This window comes from Silurus meridionalis, chromosome 10, assembly GCF_014805685.1.
Source record: "Silurus meridionalis isolate SWU-2019-XX chromosome 10, ASM1480568v1, whole genome shotgun sequence".
NCBI lineage: Eukaryota > Metazoa > Chordata > Actinopteri > Siluriformes > Siluridae > Silurus > Silurus meridionalis.
The window spans coordinates 9,666,233-9,693,058 of record NC_060893.1 but is presented as its reverse complement, the minus strand read 5'-3'; the positions used below and the strand labels follow the sequence as shown (position 1 = coordinate 9,693,058).

Here is a 26,826-nt window from a genome sequence, read left to right as displayed (position 1 = left end):
GTTTCTTCAGAAGGTCCTTGCAACCCTATAGTATCTCTTCAATGGCCACTTGGTTGGGGACCTTTGTTTTAGGTTATTCAACAAGCAGACATATTCCTTTCATGAACCTACAACACACTCTATGCAGCACAATAAAAGACCATCATCATACCAAGCTTCTCTTCCTTCAGGTGCATTCATCAGTTAGGACATTGTGTTTTATGAATGAAAGCTGCAGGATACGGCCTTGCAGAAAGCAGTGGAGACTGGGTTTATTAAGAAAAATGTAATAGTATCTTTTAGTGTGTTAAAGCCTAACTGAAAAACAAAGCCAAGCCATCTACTCTGGAAACAAAAGTAAAGTATGGTCCGAATGCACCTGGTGCCCCTTTTACACCTGATTGCTTTTTTTAATTGTCTGATAAGATGCCACAATATCTCACATTTAAAATTTGTTTGAGTTGGGATTTTCTATCCTGGTATTTGTAAAAGATGTGATTTTGTGTGCTCTTAATAATGTTTCTAAACTTTAAAAAGGTGTTGCCTCCTAGCTAACACTACTGCAATCCACAGATCAATGTTGCTAATAAGCAGTTCGTTTCTGGTCAACTGCAATTCTGCTCATCTTTCACGATGCCATATGGAGCGCATAAAAATCATGTGCCATCTGTGCTTAAGATGGATTTGGAGAGCTGGTTGCCAGATGTAGCTTGATGATACATGTACGCAATTATGGATGTGTCATCATGTATATGCATCTATCATATACATATACATCTTACACCTCGTACTCCATGATGTGATGTGAGGAATTTTGGGTTTGTTAATGTTGGGGCTGTGTGAAGTGATAGATTTTGAAAAAAGCATAACAGCAAAGATGGGCTCTTTTAAAGTAGTCCTTTTTGAGTATTTTTTTAAGGCCTGTCAAATCATCATCACTGATTATAGAGCTATTGTGTGTAAATGAAAGAACTGCCATTTTTAGCCTTTCCCAAGCATTTAACATGCCAGGGTTGTCAAAGTGTATTATCACAGTTTGTGCCTCTATTGTAGACTTATTGTAGATTGTTGTTCTGTGGTTATATGGACTAAAGCCACCTATGCACTTGGGAAAAATTTCACTGCCTCAAACAGGAGTACAAAAAAGAAATCAACATGTTGAAGATGTGATGGAGAAAAACATTTTAATTACCCAAATGCCATTTGAAATGAAAAGGCTCAAAACAACTTAAATCACTTCTTGAAAAGAAAATCACTTTTCTCCAGAGGAAAAAGTAAATTACCCTTTGCTACTTCTTGTGCCTTTTTTGTCATTTCTATCTTCAAATAATAATGCATTACATCAGTCAGATTAGCCCCTAGCACTGAATGAGTGTGTGTGGGGTAAACTAGCCAATCAAGCCCACCTAGGGTTGACTGATGGCTCCTGCAGGTTGAGTTTTTTCAATGGCAAGTTTCTTTATTAGCATTTATATATATAAAAATAAAGAAAAATTTGCCTGGCAAAGCTGAGGCACAATAATATATGAAACAAGATTTGCAGAAAATGACCAGTAATGAAAAAGGACCATGCTTTCACTATAGACTAAAAGTTATTGCATTAAAATGTTGGGCTAACTTTATTAAAAATGCTAGGGCTGATATTTAGATCAATATATACATGAATAACAAATGAAATGGGTTGAACACAGTGCAGTATGTTTATTTTCCTTCTGGAAATGTCCTCACCTTTCCCAACTATACATTTTTAATATAGTCTTGATTGTGCTTTATGGTATTTTACCAACTTATGTAAAATGTCTGCAAATCACCTTACTCATGCAGGTCAAATAATGATCTATAGCTTTGTACCTGCCATTTTGGAAAGCATTGATTTTCGGTAAGCTTGGGAAAAATTAGGTAGTAATATTCTGAGCTAACACAAATGTCTCTAGATGTCAACTTGATTGTCTGTATAAGCTGAGTATAGCACATCTGGGAATTACAACCCAAACTAAAAAAAAACCTTTGCTCTGAAATGTTGGTGTGCAACGACTTCATATTAATGTACCAGACAATTATTTGTCAAAGGCAGAAATAGAGTTCTATTTTTTAAGTTAGTTTTTCACATTAGAGATGACAAGTATTTTAAAAGGTTTTAAAAGAAAACGCTGTTTCTCAGGGCATGTTATAGACTGTGTTAAGGGTCTTTTAAACAACATCGAGGTAGGAAATAAAGAATTCTGCAATAGGGATCATGACAGATAACTAACAATAAATAATAATACATGAAATAAAAACATGTATGGGGTGAAACAGTATGATTTTTGTTTTGTTTTTTAACTGCCTAATGAGTAAAAAATATTTTGCACATCCCATGATGCACGATGGCTGTCTATTACATGTAGTTTTGGTGTAGTCTTCCACTACACCAAAAGAAAAAGTGCCACAAGTGTCTTTTTGGGTGAAATCTTAGTGTCAGTATGCTTGGTATTTTTTTACTTGGTATTACAATTGCTGTGTAAAAAAAAAAAAAAAGTCGCTTTTTATATACTGGTACTTGTGTGCAGTAGTCTCGACTTTAGTATCTTTCAAAAATTGCAGTCTGATTGTTTGACATTTACTTACTAGATTGTTAAAAAAAAATCTACTGCATGTTCCCTGACAGGTTTGGAGGATCTACCATGTCAGTCAAATGGCGTGTTTCTATGAATGGTTACTGGCTAAGCTTATTAACAAAATATATCAGACTCTGTTTCCTGGTTTACAAGAATACCTGTTTGCTTTATTCCTTCTCAGAGGAGTACCTTTATATTGAGTGGCTGGGGATAAACATTTGCATTACATTTTGTCATAAGACTTTTGGTTTGCCATATTTTTCCTTTTTCATTTTACATTTCACTCTGAGCTGCTTTTTGTATGAAAAATAGCCTTGAAGGTTGGTGAGGGAATTAGTCAGAGATTCTCCTCTGACAAGTTTAATTTTCAGGATCTCCAAAGCCAATGTCATGATTCTGTGCTTCTCTATTCAGTGTAGTCAAGCTTTTCCAGTGATTCTTCTGCAGTGCACTGACCTCGTAGTTTGTCATTAGTTCTACTTGTATTGGGTGATTTTTTTTATTTTATTATTTACATTTTTTTTAAAGTTGCTGCTGTTCAGCTTGTCTGTGTGAGAAAGCCTGAGAGGATGAGAGGTTGGCACAGTGCACAGTGCAATATTCATAGGGTGCAAGTTCTTTCAGTGTTGACAGTGGACTGAGCAGAATCAGATTAATTTTGCCATGCTAATAGTAAATCCTAGAATAAGAGCAATGATTAAGAAATATATTGATGTCGGGTTTATTAAAAAAGTTGAGTGTCTTTTGCTGGATTGATAAAACAAAAGGAAATGGTTCGGAAAAGTGGAATATAGGATCATCATGAAGTCAGCATGCTCTAGATTTTCAACTCCATCATGTGCACTGCAAACTACATTCTGTGCTGTTCAAACTTAGAAAACTATATTTGATCCGAAACCTGGGGAGTTGTGATTCGTTCTGTCAGAAGAGATGAAAAGAGGAGAGATTTCTATTCACTTCTGTTGTGGAATATAGGATTGAGAAGCCAACAGATTAAATATAACACAGTACATTGGCTGGGGATTGAAATCTTGAAGTATGTGCTCAGATATGAGTTGTAAGGCGCTGTCCTTTTACCGCTGATAAGAAAAACAAAAAATCCAAAGTGAGCAGCAGTTTTACAGAAGTTTGCAGAACTTGCTGTTGTGAAAGGTCAAAGACTAGGACTAGACAGGTTAGAGATCACAGGAAGACTAAGAGAACACAAATAGCCAACCTTTACAACCATAGTGAACAGAGAAGTATATCCAAACATTTATAACTCCACAATAGGATGGTTTGCAGCAGCAGAATCCACATTTCTGTCCTATGAGCCAAGATCAGGAATCTGAGGCTACAGCGAGCACTGGATTACCAGGACAAGGAAAGTGAGATCTGTTACAGATTTGTCATAGTGTCATGTGATGTAGCAACTTTAAATGAGCAAATCTTGCACAGTGTCTCTCTCTCTCTCTCTCTCTCTCTCTCTCTCTCTCTCTCTTTCTGCTCAGTGTTTGTAATCTTAAAGGGAAAATATCGCCATATAACAGAGGAAGCAAAAAAGTATAACAGAGTTGTTTTGGCTACCAGTTCAAGTCTGCTTGTGCACTGCCTAAACTGAGACGATCTGGTCTTTTTGTTTTGTTAGCGGCGTAAAAAAAAACTGCAAACTGTTCTCAGAAAGTATGTGTCCACACATGCACTTATTTATTTCATTAAATCACAACATTTGCTTTCATACAATCGCTCAAGCTGGCATCGCGATTGTGATACAATTAATCGTGCAGCACAAACAGGTACCTGTAAATGATGGTAAATGAATCCGATCTTTCTCTTAAAACGTAGTCCGAACAAACACTCTTACAAACTGCTCTGTTTTAATGAATCAAACACATTCAATGCAACCAGCTCAAACAGCTTTTTCTGATCACAAACAAATAACTCTATCTGGCTCAACAGCTTTACTCCAAATTATTATTTTTTAAAGTATGTTGTTCAGTGGCTTGCGGCTTCAGGTTTGTCCAAATCTTCGACTAGAGATGTCAACAACGCATTTGGCAGTGTCCGTCGGTATGCTGATTTAAATGTGGTTTCTGTGTATTTAAGTGGTTTTGACTTAAGTAAACTAATACGTGATTTATTAAGGCTTTGTATCTGCTGTATATATAACCTGTCATGCTTAGTAAATTAACCTTGGCATAGTCTTAAACTCACTACTGGTTAGTGTAGGACTTAAGAAACAGAAGTTAAATATAACTTACTATCTCATTTAATTTGTCTTTCAGGTGAAGTCAATCACACATCAGGCTTTATTTAATGTGCAAACAAGTGTGTACACTAAATATGTGTGTAATTCCTTGAATCTACAAGAACCATGCAAGGATATTTGCTTGTGTTGCCACCCCTCATAATTGTCATGCCACTTTCTTGCCACCCCATAAATGATTTTCTAGATCCACCCCTTTACCAGAACTGGAGGGTTGAAGTTTGGAAAAACATTGTTTTTTTCTAATATTCAGCTCTCTAGGTTTGGTGATCCCATGTCTAATGTAGGCTCAGATTCCTTCTTTTGGCTAAAATGTATGCAACAGGTGGGGTCTTCTTATGTAGGATCTCATCAAAGCTGCCCAGTTCTACAAGATACAGCATGGTTTTATTTGAATTATCATTAATTGAAGCAAAACATATCCTCAATTGTAATTATTAACTGATTTTTTCTCTCCCCTTATCTCAAAAGAATTAATAAACAGTACCTGATGACCATCTGCCTTTTCACAGTCATGACTACCACATGCTTTTTAATTCCAATCTCTAGAGTGAATTCTGCTGATATTAGCTTTCATTACACAGTCGAATTCTCTGAGCACCCCTCTATATTTATTAAACTCTTAACTGAGGAATACAAGCCGCTGTGCACTCTGTTGCTAGTAAATAATTGAATAAGATTTTAATCCACCAATTAGGCCAAACAGCAGGGTGAGAGGAAATCACATGGTGGCTAATTTATTAGTAATAATGTCTGACATTTGTACTGGCATAAAATGAAGACATTAAATGCCAAGCTACAGTGTATTTATTAGTTCCTGGAATATGGTATGTTGTAAAGTATCAGCTTTTTAAAACGGGAGTACGATTACCAGTATATGCAATTAGCTTTCTACAGATTAGGCATATATATGGCTATTACTACACTATGATCAGTGTTTATTGTTTTTATTTGTTTATTTACCTGACGAGGAGTTTACTCAAAGGGAATCCTCAAAAGCAGTGGTGTGATTATTTTAAAATGATCCCCTTGAGCTTTCAGCCAGAAAGATTCTTTTTTTTATAGTTTGTTTCCCCATAGAGCATAGATGAAATTCAAATGTGTATGTCAAGTATAAACCAGGGTGATGCAATTTTGAGGCTCTCACAGAGAACCTACGTTGTGTGATGAATATAGAGAATAAGGAAAAATACAGGCTTTATTGTACACATGTACGTCAAAATGAAATTCGTTTCTTTTTATACCTTCGTTTGGAAGGAGTTGAATTCACAGCAGCAATAATTTAGATTAAAGACCAGGCTGAGGCAGGGATTGTTGGGATTTTCACATTTTAAACCTTCAAACATGAATGTTCTCTGAGTGTAAACATTTTATAGGATTTCTCTTTAAAAGAATTCTGTTAGCAAATATTTGTAACTTGAATCATTGTAAGAGATACAGTCGCCTTTATTCATCATATTTAAGCAAATCATGTGTGTATGATTTGTGATCTTGACGTTTATTTTACTTTGTTAGAAATATCCTTTTGCAAATATGCCAAAACATTGTGCACACACTAAATCGACGGTATATGAAGGTTATCTACATTTCAAGGTTTGATTTCACATTAAAACTTATTGTGTACGTGAAGTGAAACATGCATTGTCATGCTAGGTTGTAACTTCATTAGAAAAAAATATATAACTGTTATCTAATTTTACTGTTTTAAAGATCTCATCGGTGTTACATCATTCCACAGTTTTTCCATTGTTTTTACTCCGGTTTGGGACAATCACTAAATATCTGTTCCTTTCCTTTCTTTTCCTTTTCGTGTTTTTCATTTATTTATTTATTTATTTTAATTAACTTCACTCGTGTAATTTTTTTGTGAAAGGGTTGATGTCTCTTGTTTTCTCTAACTTTTTTGACTTTTAGATATGTGAATTTCGGGATTGACATTATTTCAAACTTTTTGACACCAGTTTGCAGAGTTTCAAGTTACAGATCAGGAGGAAGTGCAAATTGTTTACTGTGCACCATGCAGTAATATCACAATGTTACTCTTAAAAATGTGAAAGTAATGTTTAATGTTGCAGTGTTATTTTTGTTGCGTTATGTTTAATGTTAGATTTGTTTCCTTGTTGATCCCTGTTACTTGTTGGCACACAGGTTTTAAACAATTGCTTTGATTGTACTGCATTATGTCCTGCTGCTTGTTTCTTTCAAACAATAAATGTTTGAAAATGAAATGTTTTTAACCAATTATTTCCTAGAATGAAGGAAATGTGAGGTAGTTATAGAAAGTTATAAGTTATTAGGAAAGAGTAAACACACACACGCACACAGGCACACACACACACACACATACATACATGTAAAATATATAAATGAACATGTAACATTAACGTAACGTGTGTGTATATGTGTATATATATATATATATATATATATATATATATATATATATATATATATATATATATACTTTGCATATGTTGTTATACATCAGATTTCCACATGGGACAGTTTTACTTTTAGCACCTAACATGATAAAATAGTGATAAATTACCTATTAATCTTAAACTGTCAATTAATAATTTATGGCTATATATAAATAAATACTGCTGTTGAGTTTGATGTGATTAGCGATAGAATAAAAAAAAAACAAATCTGAGAATGTAAAACCCCTTTTTGAATGTGTTGATAGCTCTGTAGCTAAAGCTAAATATGTCTATTTAAATAGTATATAATATAAAGAGTATTAAAGCTAATAATTTATAAACGCACATGACCACAACTGAAATGTTTTCTTTATATCTGTATAGTAAGCTGTTATTTCGAATCACAGTGGTCATGTCACTAAAAATAACCAGGCATATAATTATTCATGTGTGTGGTCATAGTCATGAAAATTGTCCTAATTCTGCTTAATTGTGGGGCAATTACTGTCAAATAATGACACTTATGTAACTTGTAATAATCAGAATAGATATAAATATACATTTGATGTGAACGGTTGAATTTAAATAGATTTTTATTGTATAAAATGTGCAAAAGCTAGATGGAATAACTTTTATTGATATAGTTAAGTGATAGTGATGATGCATTACCGCATACCTGTTCATGTAAGGTTGACACAAAGACTAGACAGACATTCGGAATGCCTCATTCAGTTCTTTGTTTACTGTAATATCACTGAAGCAGATCCACCATGTCCAAACCATATGTATTTTGTAAAGACAATGACAGCTCCTAGCCTGAGAGGGTGTAGACCATTCTTCCACCCATTGACAGCAGCACCAGTTTAACCTCTTAGACTCCCAAATGACTGTGTATAAAATCGAATTCTGGTTTTTGCAGTGGAGTCAGTGGTCCCTGTAGAGCTGCAGTATGCCCTGTGTCTGTGTTTGACAGTTGTGACTTGGTGACCTTTTTTTCTGCGTTGTGGAGAATTACAGCTGTCTCAGAGGACCACTGTTATTTAAAATAACAATCAATAAACAGGTGTCAAATTTGAAGCCAGAGATATCAACAAAACATCCAGCCTTTTTCCTACTATGCAGCAGGATATTTCTTGTAATTTGGAGAAAAATGTGTTCATCCTACTTGTTTGTGTCAATTTAAATTCAAATGTATTTGTCACACACACACACACACACACACACATATATGTGCAGCATATCATACATTATATATATATATATATATATATATATATATATATATATATATATATATATATATATATAAAAAACATCGCAAATTTGAGTGCTTGATTTGAGACTTGTCGCATCAGTAAAACAAATGTTTATCGATTAAATAAAAGTGGAGTTTATTTTTTATTTCTGAGTGAAGAAAGGATGCCGTGAATAAATGTGTGTTGCGTTCAAGGTTTTAATTTTGCCTGTTTTATTTATATTTTTTATGAAAATAGCAAAAGAAAAATAAGAAATGCACGCTGCATTAATTGCACGTAAATTCAATTTGTGCCGTTAAAATTAATTTTCAATTTTGCATTAACACGTTATTAACATGTAATACGTTAATGTTGACAACCCCAATGAATATAAATATATATGTGTATATATAACAAAAACACATTTAAAAAAAAAACAGAATATGTTTTATATTTTTTTTTATCTCCAAAGTTGCTACCTTTTGCTTTTATAGCAGTCTTGCCATTCTCTCAGTCAGCCTTATAAGGTGGAATGGAATGTTTTTTGAACAATCTTGAGGATTTACCATAGATGTTGTGTGCTTTTTGGCTGCTTTTACTTCACTCTCCTGTCCAACACTACTTTTTAAACAAATGGCTTTTAGATAACCTAGTGGTGTGTTTGGGGTCAGTGTCCTGTTGGAAAACAAATGATGCTCACACAAATTGCAAACTAGATGGGCTGGCATGTCACTGCAAAATGCTGTGATAGCCATGCTGGTTAAATGTGCCCTCAATTAAACTAAATCATCAACAGTGTCACCAGAAAACCACCCCCACACCATCATACCTCCTCCAGCATGCTTTACAGTGGGAAATACACATTCAGAAACCCTCCGTTCACTCTATGTCTAACAAAGACTTGGAGGTTAGAACTAAAAATCTCAAATTTGGACTTTCAGACCAAAGAGCATTTTTTTCAATGATCTAATCTCCATTCTGTCCGTTTCTTGACTGAACAAATCTCTTCTGCTTGTTGTTCTTCTGCAATAATCGTTTCTTTGATGCGATTCAACAAGATAACCTGAATAAAGTAGTCCTAAAGTAGGACTAACCTGAATACTACTTAGTCCTAAAGTAGTATAATTATAGCATTTGTTGTTTTTGGAGACACTTTGCAATACATTTGACCTTCTTGGTATTTTTCGAATTGACTGACCTTCATTTGATAAAGTAATGATGGATTGTTTTTTCTCTTTACTTAACTGAAAGTTACTTAATATAGACATAATACAGTATGTATTAGAGCAGTATTTGTCTCAGCACTAATAGGGCTAATGACTCTGTACTTGACCTTTCCTCTGCACAAGGCAGCTGATGGTCTACAGCACATTAAGCATGCAAGAAATGTCACACATCAACTCTTGACAGGAATACCTATGAATTAAAAACCAGTGGAACTAACATAAGCCTAGATTTTAAACCTCGATCTACTTCACGCCATTGAATGCAAATATTGAATATATCGATATACATCTATTTATTAAGTTTAATAAGAGTATTTTTTCAATGAAGAACAGCACTGTATAAGGAGTCGCTACAGTGGTGTTTGTTCTATTTTCCACAGAATGTTTTTTAATGCTGCACAACACTTTATTAGAGCGAGCACCAAGAGACGGATAAGTGACAGATCTGGTGATGACTCATGGTGCAATGTAGCGTATAAACCCTGGTTTACCATCATCAGCTTCCCTATGATACTCACACGCCTTCCTACTTCTCTATCTATCTATCTATCTATCTATCTATCTATCTATCTATCTATCTATCTATCTCTCTCTCTCTCTCTCTCTCTCTCTCTCTCTCTCTCTCTCTCTCTCTCTCTCTCTCTCTCTCTCTCTCTCTCTCTCTCTTTCTCTCTCTCTCTCTCTCTCTCTCTCTCTCTCTCTATCTCGATTCACACATTTGTGGTACACGGATTTATGGCCCCAGAAAAGGAGACCATCAGAAATCCAATTCCCCTAATTATGCGTGTCGCAGTTGTTACTCAGAAGCTGTGTTGTGACAATTGGGTGTTCACAAGATTACAGTAAAAAAAAGTTTGTGCATATCTTCTGCAAGGAAATGATGAATGGGCCGATATGAGATCTTCTACTTGCCAGGTGAAGAGGAGGCATCCGAAACCGCACAGAGATATGAGAAGGCAAATTTTGTCCCTCAAGTAATGGGTTTTATGAAGTAATTTGTTTAGCAGAATTTTTATTTTGTTCGGATTATAGAAAGGTTTATCCCACCCCTCTCAAACCGATTACAATTTCATTCGATTTGGGCATTTTTATTCCAAATGAGTGGTTCATATGAAGCATTTTTATTCGGATCGGACTTTTAAACCGATTACAATGCTCCATGTATGCACACCTTATGTCAGAGTTTTGTGGATGTCACCAAATTCAAATCAGCATTGCCACTGAAAATCTGAAGGAAAATAGCATTCATCAAACCGCAAGAAAAACATTTTTTGTTGAGTTTGTTTAACACAAACATTTGTACACAACCTTGTGCATAAGGACATTGTCCAATTAGAGTCATCGAGCTGCACGGGGCATAAGCTAGTAGTTACATGTGAGGTCTGAATACTAAATTACAATATGAAATTCTACAGCCCTAGATGAGAAATATTATTACTGTAGTTTCTCCTGAAATCTCTCCCCAACTTAGAAATGACAGAACCAGTAGAGCAACATAGCTGTAAGCTAGTTGAATAGCTAGTATTATGTAAAGTCATATTCTTATTTCTTATTACTGCTCTTTCCTAAAAAGCTGAGGCACCTCAACAGGGAAGAAGGAAGTGATTAATTCTCCCTGCAGAATAATAATGACACTCTTTCATTCTGCATGTGTGGGACACCAAAGAAAACACGTAAGGAAAAAAATAACAAGAGAGTTTTGTGAAGCTTTGAACCATAACTGCGTCTTGCTTTTTTTTTTGTATGGATGGATTGTGCTCACTGAGCTACATTGTGCTTTTTCTTCTTTCCGCCTCCTATCACTCTGTCCTCTACATCTGCCTCTCTCACACCAGCTACCTGCATGTCTTCCCTCACCACATCCATAAACCTCCTCTTTGGCCTTCCTCTTTTCCTTTTTCCTGGCGGCTCTATCCTCAGCATTCTTCTACCGATATACCCCATGTCCCTCTTCTGAACATGTCCAAACCATCTCAATCTCGCCTCCCTCACCTTGTCTCCAAAACGTCCTACATGCGCTGTCCCTCCAATAAACTAATTTCTAATCCTGTCCATTTTCGTCACTCTTACTCAAAACCTCATCATCTTCAGCTCTGCTACCTCCAGCTCTGCCTCCTGTCTTTTAGTCAAACTGAGCCACATTGTATACTGACTGTAATTCCTAACTATGACTGTACACTAACTATGAATTTGTTCATGGACACATGATGCACTTTGCAGATTGTCTTGTATGTATACATTTTACATTTGACTTATTTTTTTTAATGCATTTATGATTCAGATTCAAATGATTCATGTTAATAGAGGCTAAGTGCATTTGTAAGCTGTTACCTTCCTGTTTCAAACCAGTTTCCCCTCATGCCTTGAAATCCTTGTGGGTTTAGTAGGAACATATTTCCGTCATTTTAGAGGCAGCGCAGCTAAATCGACTTTGTTCCACCCCATTACCTGCTGAAAGAAGATGAGCATCATCCCTGTCTGCTGCTCCTTATATGGTTCTTTCTGTTTCATAGATCAAAAAGGGCACGAATAGTAACAGAAACAATAAATACAGTCATCTGAAATTATAACATTTCAGGGTTAGTGGCATATTTCCTTTTACACAAGCAGTTTATTTGTTCCTTTGTTTCAATCTCTTATTGTAGAGTTTTTGGAGATTGGAATTTTAATTAATACATGACTCTCGAGAATAAAAATGTTTTCCACATAAATTAATTGAACCCCTCAATTCTTTCCACCCAGGGTTTTCTCAAGAGTGAGCGCGTGACACGGATGGTGCAGAGCGGAGGCTGCTCAGCCAGCGATTTCCGCGAGGTCTTCAAGAAGAACATTGAACGCCGCGTACGCAGCCTACCTGAGATCGACGGTTTGAGCAAAGAGACCGTGCTGAGCTCCTGGATCACCAAATATGACGCCATTTTTAAGGGAGAGGAAGACCAGCGGCGGTCACAGGGACGCATGCCCTTTAGCGCCGTGTCTGAGCTTATCCTCAGTAAGGAGCAGCTCTATGAGATGTTTCAGCAGATACTTGGCATCAAGAAATTTGAGCACCAGCTGCTCTACAACGCATGTCAGGTGGGTTTTGTCTTTCCTGGTTTGGAATGCTATGCTTTGGTATAACATCTTTTCTCATGTTGTGTATTTCATATTATCTAGTACACATCATAAACATGAACATGCTAAACACAATTAATATATATTAGAGACCAACGATTCTTTAGTTTTAACGATTCATCGCCACAGAGAGTCGATTGCTAGACCGATCGGCTGCACAGGGAGTGCAATATAACATGGATTTATTATCTTTTCATTTATTAATTACATAATTATTTTTATTTATTAATATATATTAATTTTTATTTCATTTAGCACATTTACATGATTCGTAATGTTTTTATTTTTGTGTACTGAAGTTCTGTGCTATATTACATGGAGTGTTTGTTTTTTTATGCAGTATTCATTTTAAAAACTATCGATCAATATGTTATCGGCCAGTATGATCCAACCTGGCTATCTTCATCTGTGAAATTCTTTGGCCTTTCAGTTGTAATACTACATTAACAATTCTCTCAAGAATTTTTGGCATGTTAGATCGAGCAAAGCCAAATATGTGGAAAAGAATAGCACTCGCAATAAGTCATATTTTGAAAACTGTGGCTTTAAAATGAATATTTTTAATGAATATTTTGTGACACCTGCCTTAAAGGGAATGGCAGCACTATTTCTAAATCTGCTCCTGTAAACAGGGCTACAGAGGATCTTGGTCTATTTATCAAGCTCCATGATAAAGCCAGATATAGCCAGCTTATAACAGCTTTTCAGTCGATTACAGTTGGTTAGTTTCTTAAAAATATTTGTGTTGATTTTTTGAAACCATGTTTAGCTCACCTTCATCTATCTAAACTTCTCTGAATCTCCTGGCAGAGTGAACCAAATTTGAGCTGGTATTTATTTATATATAGAATTCATGATGTAATCAAGACTCACAAGAGTCTTTAAACTAGCCGAAACAAAACATCTCTGATTTAACTCTTTAAACAGTGAGTTTTGTCAACTGCTTATCTGTGACATTCTGTTTTTTGCAGTCTGCATTATCTTGCTTTAAGATAATTTTTTCTTTGTTTAAATAGAGAGGGCCAGAGCAGCGATGTTTTATGCTATACTTTGTTTGTGTCTTCTTCCACAATACACCCACATTTCATTTGTAGTGAAATACTGCAGTGTTTTTGTTTGTTTAATGTCTAAAATAGAAAATAAATAGTCTGGAAAGCTAAAATCATGGGGATATGCCTTTTTTATTTTTATTTTTAATTGCCATTGCTTCTCAAATTTTCCACTTCATTGAATACCTTCGGGTCTTATGCCCTTTATCTTAATTACCTGAAGTCAGGTGTTTTTTACCCAGCACTGCCTGCTTTGAAGATGTTCCATAAAGGTCATGGAAATAATCAGCCAGTTCATGGATGTTAGCTGCCATAGCCTCTCCCAGTCAAAAGCAGTAGTGAAAGAGATTTAATGGACAGTCTTTGGGTTTTCTTCTCTTTCACTATGTTTGCTGTGAGCACATTAGTGCAGTTTGTAAATGAGTGTGGCCTACATGTGAACAACATCCAGAAATGATTGAAGTGTTAAGTGAAGTGAATGTTTCCAAAAGAGTAAAGTTGAGGTCAGTAGTTTACAAACACCTAGAATAAATATATTCTATCACAAGCTCATTTCAAGACCAAGTCAATTAGTTAAATGAATTAGTTTACATCAGTATTAAATTAAAAGCAAGTGATTAAAGACTGATTTATTTCAGATGTAGTTCCCTATTTTAGAATTCCAGTGGGTCAGGAATTTGCATTTACCAAGCAACATACACTGCATTGACTTTTAAAAAATTCTGGTAGACTGCAGAGATTTAGGAAATGCCTATTTTTGATTGACAATCTCTGATAATTAGCAGTTAATTAGGAGTGGCCTGTAGCTGTAAAATGACCTACAGTACCTTTAGAGCTAGAGCCTTTGATACCATGGAAAAAATGTTATCAACCCAAGCAAGAAAGAAAGATAATTTTGTGCAATTGCTCGTGTTCATCAGGACACACAACTTAAGGCACTAAGTACAGCTAAATGAACAATTGTATTTTGTAAATATAAAAATATAATGACTACACAGAAAATTCCGGAAAAGAGGAACACATTTAGGGGGATGAACAAACTTCAGTCTGACAGGGTTCAGCTAAACCCCAATAGAACAGTGAAGGAACTATTCAAGTGAAAACTTGGATGCATCAGGCACAAAATAAAGTAACTCCTTTCAACTGTCACACAAGGAGGAAACTCTTAAAGATTGCTTTCTGGTCAGATGAAACCATGTATGGGGAAGAAGTATTTAAATGTAAAAAAAAACCATCTAATTTCTAAAGCATGGTGGTGGCAATAACATGTCGGTATGTGTTTTGTTTGAAACACCTAAAACTATAGATTACATCATGATTCAAATGGCTTATGGAAACCTTTAATAAACATTGGAACACCTAGTGAAATCTGTGAAACATGGTGGTGGATGCATGTATGGTTGGCAGTGGTTTGGTGGATTCAAAATTCAGTATGTTACAAAATTGTCCAAATGCTTAATCAGCTTTTACTATGGAGCAAAACAATTTTAGAAGTACTAAAGTAGTTATCCAGTGTTTTAGGCTTTTGTTTGGCCATGTATGGGTGATGTGAAAAAAATATTAACAGCGACGGTGCCTCATGCATTTTTCCACAATCTGCATCTGATTGTTTAGTCTTAAAGAGTTCAACTCATCAAGTAATTACCAAACTAATTACCAGCCCTCACAGCCTGAATTTGATGTTTTCATTGTTCACATTTTCATCTGGACAGGAGTGTGTGTGCAGCAGGGGTGAACAGGAAAATAAATTGGATTTGGTGAAAAAAAATGTAATTGTTATCATTTCTTTAGTGCTGGCTCTTCATGCACAGGTGATTTGTATGATTGCTATGCACTTTTAAAACATTTGTTTATCTTTTCATATTGCTCTATTTCTAACCATTAGTTGTGCCTGTACAGTATATGTTTTTTCCTTCATGCTTCTTAGCCGAAGAGCTTTACTCTTTTTCTTTGGTGTTTTATGTGCACTGTGATGCCAAACCATAATTTTAGTCAAATTTAAACTCAAATCAAGTTTGACACCTCTCTGCTGCTTTTTGGCAATCGGTTTGTACAAAGTTTATTGAACACACCACTTTAGTGCTTTTGTTGTTCGTGTTCATTTATACAGCTTTTATTATTTCTTACATTATACTGCAAAAAAGCATTTTTAATGACTGAGCCAGTCTGGGGAAAGGTAGCTATTGATTAGTACATCACATTCATCGTACACCTAATTAGGGAGAAACAGCACAACTTTCTAGATGAAAAATAGCCACCTGTTTTTTTTTTTTTAAGCTAATAAAAACCGATAGTTTCTGATTATTATCATGCCATTACTTAATCAATAAGAAGTGCTTGTTTCTGTCTGCTGTATGAACGTAATACGGCATATGCTTTGTGTTTCAATTCTTTGATTAACTATGTTTCTTATTAAGGGCTGCAGCTGTGGAATTTTAATCCATTACATTGCAGATGTATTTATAATAGCAGGAATGCAGATCTAACACGTGCATGAATAACCAAACACATGATTATCGGTTACTAGATAAAAGCGAGCGGGCTATAAGGACAAATACTGAAAAGGCAGTCAGCAGGTGTTGCAGAATTCGACATATGTCACCATATTTAAAACATATATGAAATTGCATTGTTTTAATTTATATAACGTATATCTATATATTAATTTTGATTCATTTAAATATTTAGATCTGCATCACTTATCACTACAGTGATGTGAACATCATGAATTTACTCTCTGTAGACCACATTTAGGCACAAACTAGGATTCTTTGTCTCTGTTGTTTTTGTGTAATAAGCTAATAATTCTGTCTGTCTGTCTGTGTGTTTAGAGAGTTTGCGTTATTGCTTACACTAAAAAAATGTAGGCTTCTCTAAAGCTTTGTCACTAATGACTGGTGTCGTTAGCGATTAATCAATAGTGACAATATGAGAAGCTGAATAAAGACCTCATGCTATACTCTGACATTTATATTGGCTTAGTCAGATTAACGTACTGTCATCTGTCATTTTCTATGAATAATAGAATTTGTAATACCCAGCCCGAGTTATTGCTCTTGCTGATAATCTGATTATCTTTGTTCTATTTCAGTCGTTTGCTCCTCCTGTGATTTACTGACTGTTTCCCCAGCCAATGTCAGATGTTTTAGCTGAACGTTTATAGTATAAGGAAGATGTCAAAAGTACGGAACACTTGTAGACTGAAATCAGTGGATGTGTGATTGAGTAAATGCCAGATAAGTGCAGGAACTGTGTGAGTCTGAAAGGAGGATAAATGACAGGCACAGGGCAGGGTGGAAGGGTGGAAGAATGCTAATGGAGACAGATAACAGAGTGAAAGACAGAACCTTTCAGGTGGGTATTTGTAGTGGAAGGGCCTTGAAAGTGACAGGATTTGACTGCAGGAACTCCAGAAAGACGGTAAAAAAAAAAAAAATAGACGGAGACAGAATTGCCAAGATTAATAGGAGGCAGACTGGAAAATAATGAGTCACAGGACCAAAGAGCATAAAGGGGGAAAAGCTAAAGGGCCATATTTACACCTGGAGACATTTTGACTGGAATTTAAAAGTTAGATTTGTATTCATTTACACAGGCAGTTTATTGATATTCGGAGCAGGGTTGGACATGTGCTTAAGTCTATTTTCTTCTTGGGTAGAAACATAATGGATAGGTCTTCCAGTAATGTCTTTGCCACAACCTTTTAACACATCCAGCCTGAAAAAAAAAAATATCAAACACATTGAATCTTCTTGCAGTCTCCATAGATAAGCATGGGCAGTACAATGAGTCATACTGAAGAGCTCAGTGACTTTTTATTTAACATGGCTCTACTGAAAGATACTACTTTTGCTACTATTCGGTTTGTGAAATTTCTGCCCTGCTAGATCTGCCCAATCAACTGTAGGTGTTATTATTTTGAAATAAACCTGTCTAGCTCCGTCAGGAAGCAGTAGACCAGGCAAGCTCACGGTGTGAGGCCAATCGAGGGCTAAAGCACATAGCAGGTATAAATCAGTATCAATCATTACTCATCACAGAGTTAAAGCCTATCTCTGGAAACACGAGGCCCTGTGTGTTGGAAGATTCATGAATTGGGATTCCGTGGCCGAGCAGCTGCACACAAAATATAACATCATTATGTGCAGTGCCAGGTGTCTGCTGGATTGACGTTAAGCGCACCACCACTGAACTCAGGAGCAGCGAAAACGTTTTTTGGAAAGGATGAATCATGCTTCACTATAAGTCAGATAGATGAATCAGGGTTTGGTTGGATGTAGAAAGCCAACTCAGCAGAGTGGAGGCTACTATAGCTGTGGTAGTATCTATCACATAATACACTGGTGTATTAAAACAATATGGCAAAATTATTTACAGTGTATTAAAACAATATGGCATACTTATCTAAAATCTAACAAAACAGCACACTTTTCTATCTTTATTTATTTATTTTGAGACATAAGATAATAGAGTAATTGAGGCCATAAAATTTTAAGGTGTGCACAGGACATATTATTATTATTACTATATTATTGAATTGCAAGTCATAAAAATATTTTCTGAGTGTATTTTCAGACTCAAATAGATCAGATTCAGGTAACATCAAACTGTGATTTTAGACTTGACTCGAGCATCGAACAGTACTTTCACCCAACATGCTCATTTCTCACAGTAATACAGTATCCGTGTATTTCATTTGTTTGCATTCACATATGCACTCTGAAGGAGAGAACAAGGTTGCAGCAAGAGATTTTGATGAGCTACATGGAATGGGTCATGAGCTTGTTGGCCATGCAGACATGTAGCAATACCAGCTGTTGCCTTGTGATCAGGGAAGTGATTCACCCTGCAAAGCTTAACACCTGTGGCCCAGTGTATCCAGAGAGTGAGAGAGAAAGCTTACACTGTCCCTCGCTCTCGTTTCCTCCTTGCACCTGCCATCACCCTCATAATGAACGTATTCCGCCTCTGCACCCCGCTGCTCTGTCACCCCTCATTAACTAGAAGCAGTGAGGCAGGTGAGCCAGCAGGAAGTGCTGATGAATTAGTGGTGCATTTCTGTAGGAAATGACTGTGATGGTTAATATCATCAAAACATATCATTGCCTGTCCCTCTGCCTTTAAGACAATAATTTTTCTATGTGACTCAAGAACTATTTCACTGATTTTCATGTCTAAGTTTTTATAATTACCTACAGTCTAGCATAGATTGTAAAAGAAAAAAGAATGGGTTCATTGGAAGTAGATGACATCAGGTACACTCTAATACAGAGCCAAATTAGGTATCTGCTGTACTCCAGCCGTAAACTAACTTCATTCTCAGTGTTGTTTCTTCACAAGTGATCTTTGAAGACTCTTCTAATTAGCATATTTAGCGTTTTGTACTTGCTACATGTATTGCAGTGATTTATGCAAAATCACTGTTTAAAACAGCAAAAAGCTGAATGTTCAGTAATTTTCCTAGTTTTCTTCACACTGTTTCATATGGACTGCATCTGAAAGACAAAACAAACTAAGGAGATCATTGATTGCTGATTGTTTAGAGACTTTCAGTACTGAGAGTTTTGTTGGGAGCAGTTTGAAAAGTGCATCTCTCTGTTAATTGTCAAATAAAACATTTGAACGGTGAAGATGAGAAGAATTATATTTAAAAGCATGATTTAAACAAATTTATTCATAATAAAATAAAACTTTTTTGCCATCAGTTTAGATACATAGCTATTATCTTCACTGTGTACAAGTTTTCACTTTAAAAGTTACTTCAGCTGCAGTATGAGAAAAATATGGTTAAACAAATGGAGTCCTAAGAGCAACACTGTAAAGTGTAAATTGTCAGATTCGGAGCTCTACCAGCTAATTCATAGCTCATTCAAAGAATACATCAGGCTAAAGATTTGTGATTACTTAGTAGAGTATTGGTTTATAGTGGACAGACAGAGTAAAGCTCATTTTAAACACAAAGCACTGTGTGGCTTAGGAACTAATATGCAATATGATTTATAGTGGACAGTGTAAAACTAGCTGGAAGCTGTGCAAATCAAACAAACTCTTGGCATTATTTTTTGCCTGGAAGCATTACCTTTAGAAAAACAATAACCTGTGAGTTCAGCATGAATGCCATCTAACAACCCCACCCCCCTCCATGGTAAATCTGTGATTAGGAGGTTCTTAAACCTTGTTGTCATAGAAATAGTAGCCAAAAGAGACTAGAATTGAAATTCCAACAAGGTAACTCAGCAACAAGAATACATTTAATCCATGTTCCGTGTGTGTGTGTGTGTGTGTGTGTGTGTGTGTGTATTTGTGTTTTTAGGTATGTGAATAGGTGTTTATGGGCATGCAGTGACAGTTAAATGTAAACTGTCTTAAGGTTGCTTTTATAAAAATAAAAAAATGCAATGGTGCCAATTTGTGCAAGTAATTTATACTACAAACTATGCATTCCTGCTACATAATTAAGCTTACAAAGCTGTGTCTAGAACTGTGATTTAAATATGGAAAAGGAGATCAGTCACTGAGGTTCTGAGACATAATGAGATATTTGTGTGCAGTAGTAAAGCTTCAGCACCCATTAATCAGAGTCTGGAAGAGGGCAGAGCAGATCGAGATGAATGAAGGGTGGCATCTGAATTTTTTTATAACATTTTTTAAGTTTGTTCACAGGTAGATTATAAGCAGAAGATTAAAACCAAGCAAAGTAATTACTATAATACAACCCCAATTTAAAAAAAAAGTTGGGATGCTGTTTAAATTATCTGTTGTTTAAATTATCTGCAAATCCCATGAACCCATATTTTATTCACAATAATAAACAGAAAATGTCAATAGGTTACGTATGTAACCCTAGTTACCTGAGGGGGTGAGCTACGTTGAAACGCTTTGGGAACGCCTCGCATTGTTCTCGCTCTGAATCGAGTGTAAAATCTGGCCAATAGGCAGTCGTGACGTCACTGGCGGGCGACGTCGCGCAAACCAGGAAGCTACAAAATGGGAGCGCGATTGGAGTGACATCAGCTTCTGAAAAAGCAGAAGGTGAGCGCTGCAGGGATGCAGGGAGTATGGCCTGTTGACGCAGCTCTTGTTCCCTCAGGGAACTAGGGTTACATGCGTAACCTAGTAACGTTCCCTTTCAGGATCTTAAGATGTGGCGAAACGCTTTGGGAACGAGTGTCCAATCACGCCATACTGACCAGTCCCTGCCTAATGTGTCTGAGCACAACCTGCATGCAGGACAGAGGAGCCGGGAGTGGCTCTGATGTCGAGGTCATAGAACCTGACAAAGGTCAGCAGGGTGGACCAGCCCGCAGCGTTACAAATGTCCTGGGGCGACACGCCAGGGGACCAGGCTGTAGAGGCCGCCATACCCCAGGTGGAATGACCATAAGAAGACTCATAACACAGGCAAATGGCATCCACAATCCATCTACTGAGCGTCTGCTTATTAGCCGGTGAACCTTTCCTGTGAGGGCAAGCAGACGAACAGCTGCTCCGACTTCCCCCTCACAGGCCACAACCACAGCTTCCATAACTCTGGGTGGGGTAAACCAGGGTTCCCCCTGCCTGTGAGAGGTGATCCCTCCTGGGAGGAATTTCCCAAGAAGGTCACTCGAGGAGGGAGCGCAGCTCCCTAAACCACGGTCTGCCAGGCCACCGAGGTGCCACCAGGTGGAGACGAGCTCCTTCCTGGCGGATTCTCTCCAGAACTCAAAGGAGCAGCGCGATAGGGGAAAAGGCGGACAGACGTATCCATCCAATGGGGCTGGGTGAGAGAGAGAACCAGAGAGGACAGTGCGAAGTCTCCTGAGTCGCAAACAAATCCACCTGCTCTTTAATATTTCTGCCATATTTGCTCCACCACCTCGGGGTGGAGCCTCCATTCCCCGGGCCTCGGCCCTTGCTTAGAAAGGGCGTCTGCTCTCCAGTTCAACTGACCCGGGATGTAAACTGCTCTTAATTAAAGGAGTTTTCCCTGGGACAATCGGAGGATCTGCCGCACCAGCCTGTACAAGGGGCAAGACCCGAGACCTCCCTGGCGATTAATGTACGAGACCACCGACATGATGTCTGTTCGGACTAACACGTGGCGAAGTCTCAGGTCTCGTTGGAAGTGTTCCAGTGTCAAGAACATGGCCATCATCCCCAGGCAGTTTTTGTGCCGTTAAAGATGTGACTTGTCCCACCGACCTTGGGTAGTTTAGAATGCGGATGCCCTGAAGCCATAGCGGGACTAGCGCCGCATTCATGCACTTGGTGAAGGTGCAGGGTGAGAGTGCTAGGCCAAATGGGAGGACCCGATAATGGTAAGCTTCGCCCCAGAAAGTGAGAGTGGGGCCTGAGCCACGAGAAAGATCACTCTCCTCGAAGAGTGATTTTTGGGAGCAGAGAGTGCGGATAGCCATACGGCTACAGCACGGACAATCATAAGTTAAGCATGCTCCACTCTCAAGCAAACAACGCAAAGCTCATGTGTGTCCAACCGTTTTTAAATTGATGGCTATGACACATCTCATAAAACAGGGCCATGTTTATCACTGTGAAGCATCCCCTGCTGTTTTAACAACAGTCTGTATATACATCTGGAAACTATGAAGATTAGTTTTGGGAGAGGAATATATCCATTCGTGTCTGATACAGGATTCTAGCTACTTAACAGTCTTGGGTCTTTTTTGTAATATTTTTCATGTAATATGCCAAATTTTATATTATGACATTAGGCTGACAACATTATTCAAAGCAACTTACAATTAGCAGAGAATTTGAAGCTTAAGGACCTTGCTCAAGGGCCCAACGGCAATAGCTTGGTGGTGCGGTTCCAATCAGATGTCTTTACCACCGAGCTTACCACCACAACTTCCCAATGGATTTTGCGGGATTGTTGTTTTTTTAATGCGGCTGTTACATATTTTGCATATTTTGGCAGTAAGGAAATGTGTTTTTGCGTCTGGATCATTATACCAATTCAACATGTTGAAGTGACTGCAGCAAATTTCTTCTGAGAAATGAGACTGTCACAATCTATATTGTAAATTATTGCATACTGGAAAGGAATTATTTCATGGGCCCCTTCATTTGCTCATACAAACTCTTGTCATATTGCTTATAAACATTGCTTTAATATCAGAGTGGTAAATTCTGACAGTAGAAAAGTTATAGTGGCCACATTGAGGTTCACCAGGTGTGTTTCTGAAAAGATTTTTAGTCTATCACCCTGTTTGCGTTGACTTCATTAGGGGAGTTATAGCAAACCAGTTAAAAGCATCAATTACTGTGACAGAAATCTGCAGGATCTCCAGGTACCTGTGAAACTTAAGGCATGAACACAATCCTCAGGAATGAACCTCATTCTTTAGGCTGCTAGAAAAACAGTCACAGTGGTGCAACAGTGGCAGTCCATATTAGTGGTACAAAAGCAGATCAACAGGAAAGTGCGGTGTTCGTTTAAAAAAAAAAATTGCACAAAAACCCAGATGCACAGGTCACTGCAGCAACCCGCGCATCTGTAGTTTACAATGTGTCTGTCACCAGGGGCGACACAGTCATAATAATGCCACAGTCAAACCATAAAGGTATTCAGAAAGCACATGCAATCTGTATAAAACCAGTAGGCTTATAACACCCATGTAATATTGTTTAAAGGTTGATGCTTCTGTTTTTCCCTCGACAGAATGACTTTCCAGGGCAGTCATATAAGCACCTATTTTTATATCGTTTAAAAAGCATTATACTGTTGTCTGCTGGTAATTGGTGTGGTTGCCAGGGTGTTTGCACAGGCTGCATAGGAAGCCTAAAGCTAAAAGCCATGGCCTGATTGTCACAATTATTGAGTGAAAGTGTAATCAATAAAGTGCCTACGCTGAAGTAAGCTGATAGTATAACCGTTAGGTATTATTAACAAGAAGTCATAAAATGAGTAAAAAAACAACAATAAGTCTAGAAAATCCTATAGGAATTGATGTGTGTTGGCTGAGGAAAGATAATCACAAAGAAAAGAAAGAAAGAGAGCGGGGGTGAGTGAAAGTCTTGAGAGAAAGATTCTCAGAAAGAGCAAACATCATAGTTTAAAACTGATTTACAAATTCAAGCAGAGAGAATTATTTGAGAATTGCAACATCAACTCCCAAAAAAATTTAAAAGGAGCTGGAATGTTTGACCCAAAGGTCAAAAAAATTTATTGTAGCTTAGAACAGAAATAAGTTCAATAAGATTGCTAGAGAGGAAGACTGGTCATGGGCTTAATGGCTTTTTCTCTATAGCACAGTGGACAGGTATATTTAAGGAAGATTTTTTTTTGTTTTGTTTTTGTTTTATGCTGTTTTGTTTTCTTTACAAAAATATATGTTAAACTTTTATTGAATTACTGGCAGATTCCCTGACAACAAACTGTTCAGCTTCACTCAATTCCTTCTGGATATACGAGCAATTTGCCATTATAAAATGTCAGTTAAAGATGTGGTTTAAAGAAGAGAAAACTGAAATGACGAAATTACCAGCACTGTTGCCTGACATGCAACATATTGAGAAATTTGTAGAGAACCTCTATTTAAAGTTAGATCATAAAAGTCTAGACAGTGTAAAATCATTTAGGCTAAAAGGAGACCTACAAATTATGGATGAGCCACTGATAACTAATTCATCAGTTTTGTAATTTTAAGGTATGCATACAGGTTTGGTTTGCAGCTTTTTCTGTGATAGATAATAAACTAAGCCTGTATGCCAGTGCTCTAACCGTTTTGATTCCTCTGTATATTTTTCACACCATGACACAGTATTTATTCAAAGTCAAAATCATTAAGGATTTATCAGTTCTTTAATGTGTTCAGACAATTTGAGGAAATGAGGTGACTTCAAGAATACAAAAAAACTCTATTCCAGTAAATTATACGGTAATAAAAATCCAAAGTCTTTACGTTAGACTTTGCATGTATTCAGGCATTACATTACATTAGGCAGTTCTGGTGATTAAGCAGCAACCATGTTAGCCAGGTGCAAAAATTCTAGTAGTTGTCATTGACAGAACTGTGCTCCTAATGGCCGGGCCATTTTACCAAAAGCTTTGGAGAAATATGCATTTCCAACAAAATTTTAATATAGAATCCATAATAATCAAATGTGTATATTTCACATTTAAATGCGCAAATATGCTGAGTTCAATAAGTAATTTTTAAATAGCGAAATGTGTTTTGACAACACTGTAAACTGTACACACTAATTAGCCACATATAGGTTTAGAATGTCATCAGTTATCTGCTTTTGCGCCGGCTCTAATTTCCTGTCAGAAGTCAAATACTGATGATGCGATTAGTTGCCCTAATCAGGGAGCAGAGTCTCCAAAGCTGCTCATGACACTTTGTCAGATACAGTATCTAATGCTCTCATTAGGTCCTTTTTGCCAAAAACGAAGAAACCTAATCTGTATATTCATTGTGTATATATTGGTCATAACTCAGAGATCAATTTTCTTTTCTAGTCAATTGTGGGTGGCTTGTAAATACATGAATGCAGAACTAAGCATTCTCCTCCAAGGGGGTTCAGTTGTGCTACAGGATGATTTGCCTAACATGTTAGTATTCATCCTTCCAGACTGGTAGCTGTCATGCAACAGGGAAGGCACAGCTAACGGATGGCTATAAGCATGAAGGAAAATGAACGTTCAGGAGTTAATATTTTACACTTTAATATGAATAATCTGTTGTTTGGTGTATAGCAGGATTCACACTGTAGTGTTTACATGACTGTAGTGAGATGCTTTCACACTTCCAGTCTGTTTGGGCTGACAGTCACAATAGCTCATTAAATCCTTTCCTTGGCCTTATCAAAGTATTGGCAGCGCACTGAAGGCGTTCCCTCAGCACTGTGAACCTTTGTTCATCCCACTGCCTCTGCAGCCTAATGTGTAAATGACCTAGGATTAAGCCGTCATTAATTGGTGAAAACAGCTGAGCCCATAGCTTGGAGTTATTTCAGCAAGTTGTGGGCAAACATGAAGGACTTTCTGTCGAGCATCCACCCACACATCTGCCCCATCTGTGTGAGAGTGACCATCATTAATATCTTTAATAGTAATGCGATATAAGCGTTATTCTGAGTAGGAGTTGCAAAGACTAAAGCAGTCACCGCACTTACAGCAGTCTTTAAAGGCATGAGCAATGTGGTCTTGAGAAATGCATATTGATGGGCCACACTATCTCACACACACACTTTATATCCTGGCTAAAATGATGTTCTGAACGTCTACATTGATACTGCTGTGTGAAATTAGCAAAGTTTTAGCAATATTGTTGCCTCAAGGAGAAAAGCTTATCAAATGGAAACAGGAGTGTGTGTGTGTGTGTGTGTGTGTGTGTGTGTGTGTGTGTGTGTGTGTGTGTGTGTGTGTGTGTGTGTGTGTGTGTGTGTTTGTGTGAGAGAGAGGGAAAGAGAGCCTCCCACTCATGTAGACTGAATGAGAGGAAACCCAGCCTTGACAGCGTGCCAACATGGGTTTTTACTGTGTGGATATGTGTTTAGAAACAGCTGAGCATTTCCCTGTCTACATTTATGTGTGATATGTCCTTAAACGGCTTTTATCTTTTTTTTTTTTTTTTTATTGGAAATTGCCATCATGCCCTTTTTGTAGGTGTTTTTTACAGATTTCCCAGTGAAAGTTAAGGAATCATTAAGTCTTTTAGCTAAACGTGTGTTGTTTTTCCCCTCAGCTCGACAATGTTGATGAACAGGCAGCACAGATCCGCCGAGAATTGGACGGAAGACTGCAGCTCACTGACAGAATCGCCAGAGTATGTCAATCAGAGTTTCAGGTTTAATGTGGTGTGATTTCAGAGTTACACCAGATACTCACTTTCCACTTTATTAGGAACACTTACATCTACACTAGACATACATGCAGTTATCCAATCGGCTATTCATGTGGCCACAGCTCATGAATATCTCAAAGAAACTGGACAGATGAAGATTAGGAAAT

At 37.2% G+C, this 26,826-nt stretch overlaps 1 protein-coding gene across 4 annotated transcripts in view; it reads left to right on the top strand.

Moving 5' to 3' along the window:
* cadps2 (Ca++-dependent secretion activator 2) overlaps window positions 1-26,826 on the top strand; it is a 116,507-nt gene that overhangs the window by 32,665 nt on the left and 57,016 nt on the right. For all 4 annotated transcript variants that reach the window (XM_046859093.1, XM_046859094.1, XM_046859095.1 and 1 more), the window contains exons 3-4: window positions 12,445-12,777; window positions 26,561-26,641. In XM_046859093.1, coding sequence (XP_046715049.1) covers window positions 12,445-12,777; window positions 26,561-26,641 — 414 coding nt within the window. The remainder of the gene's footprint in view (window positions 1-12,444; window positions 12,778-26,560; window positions 26,642-26,826) is intronic.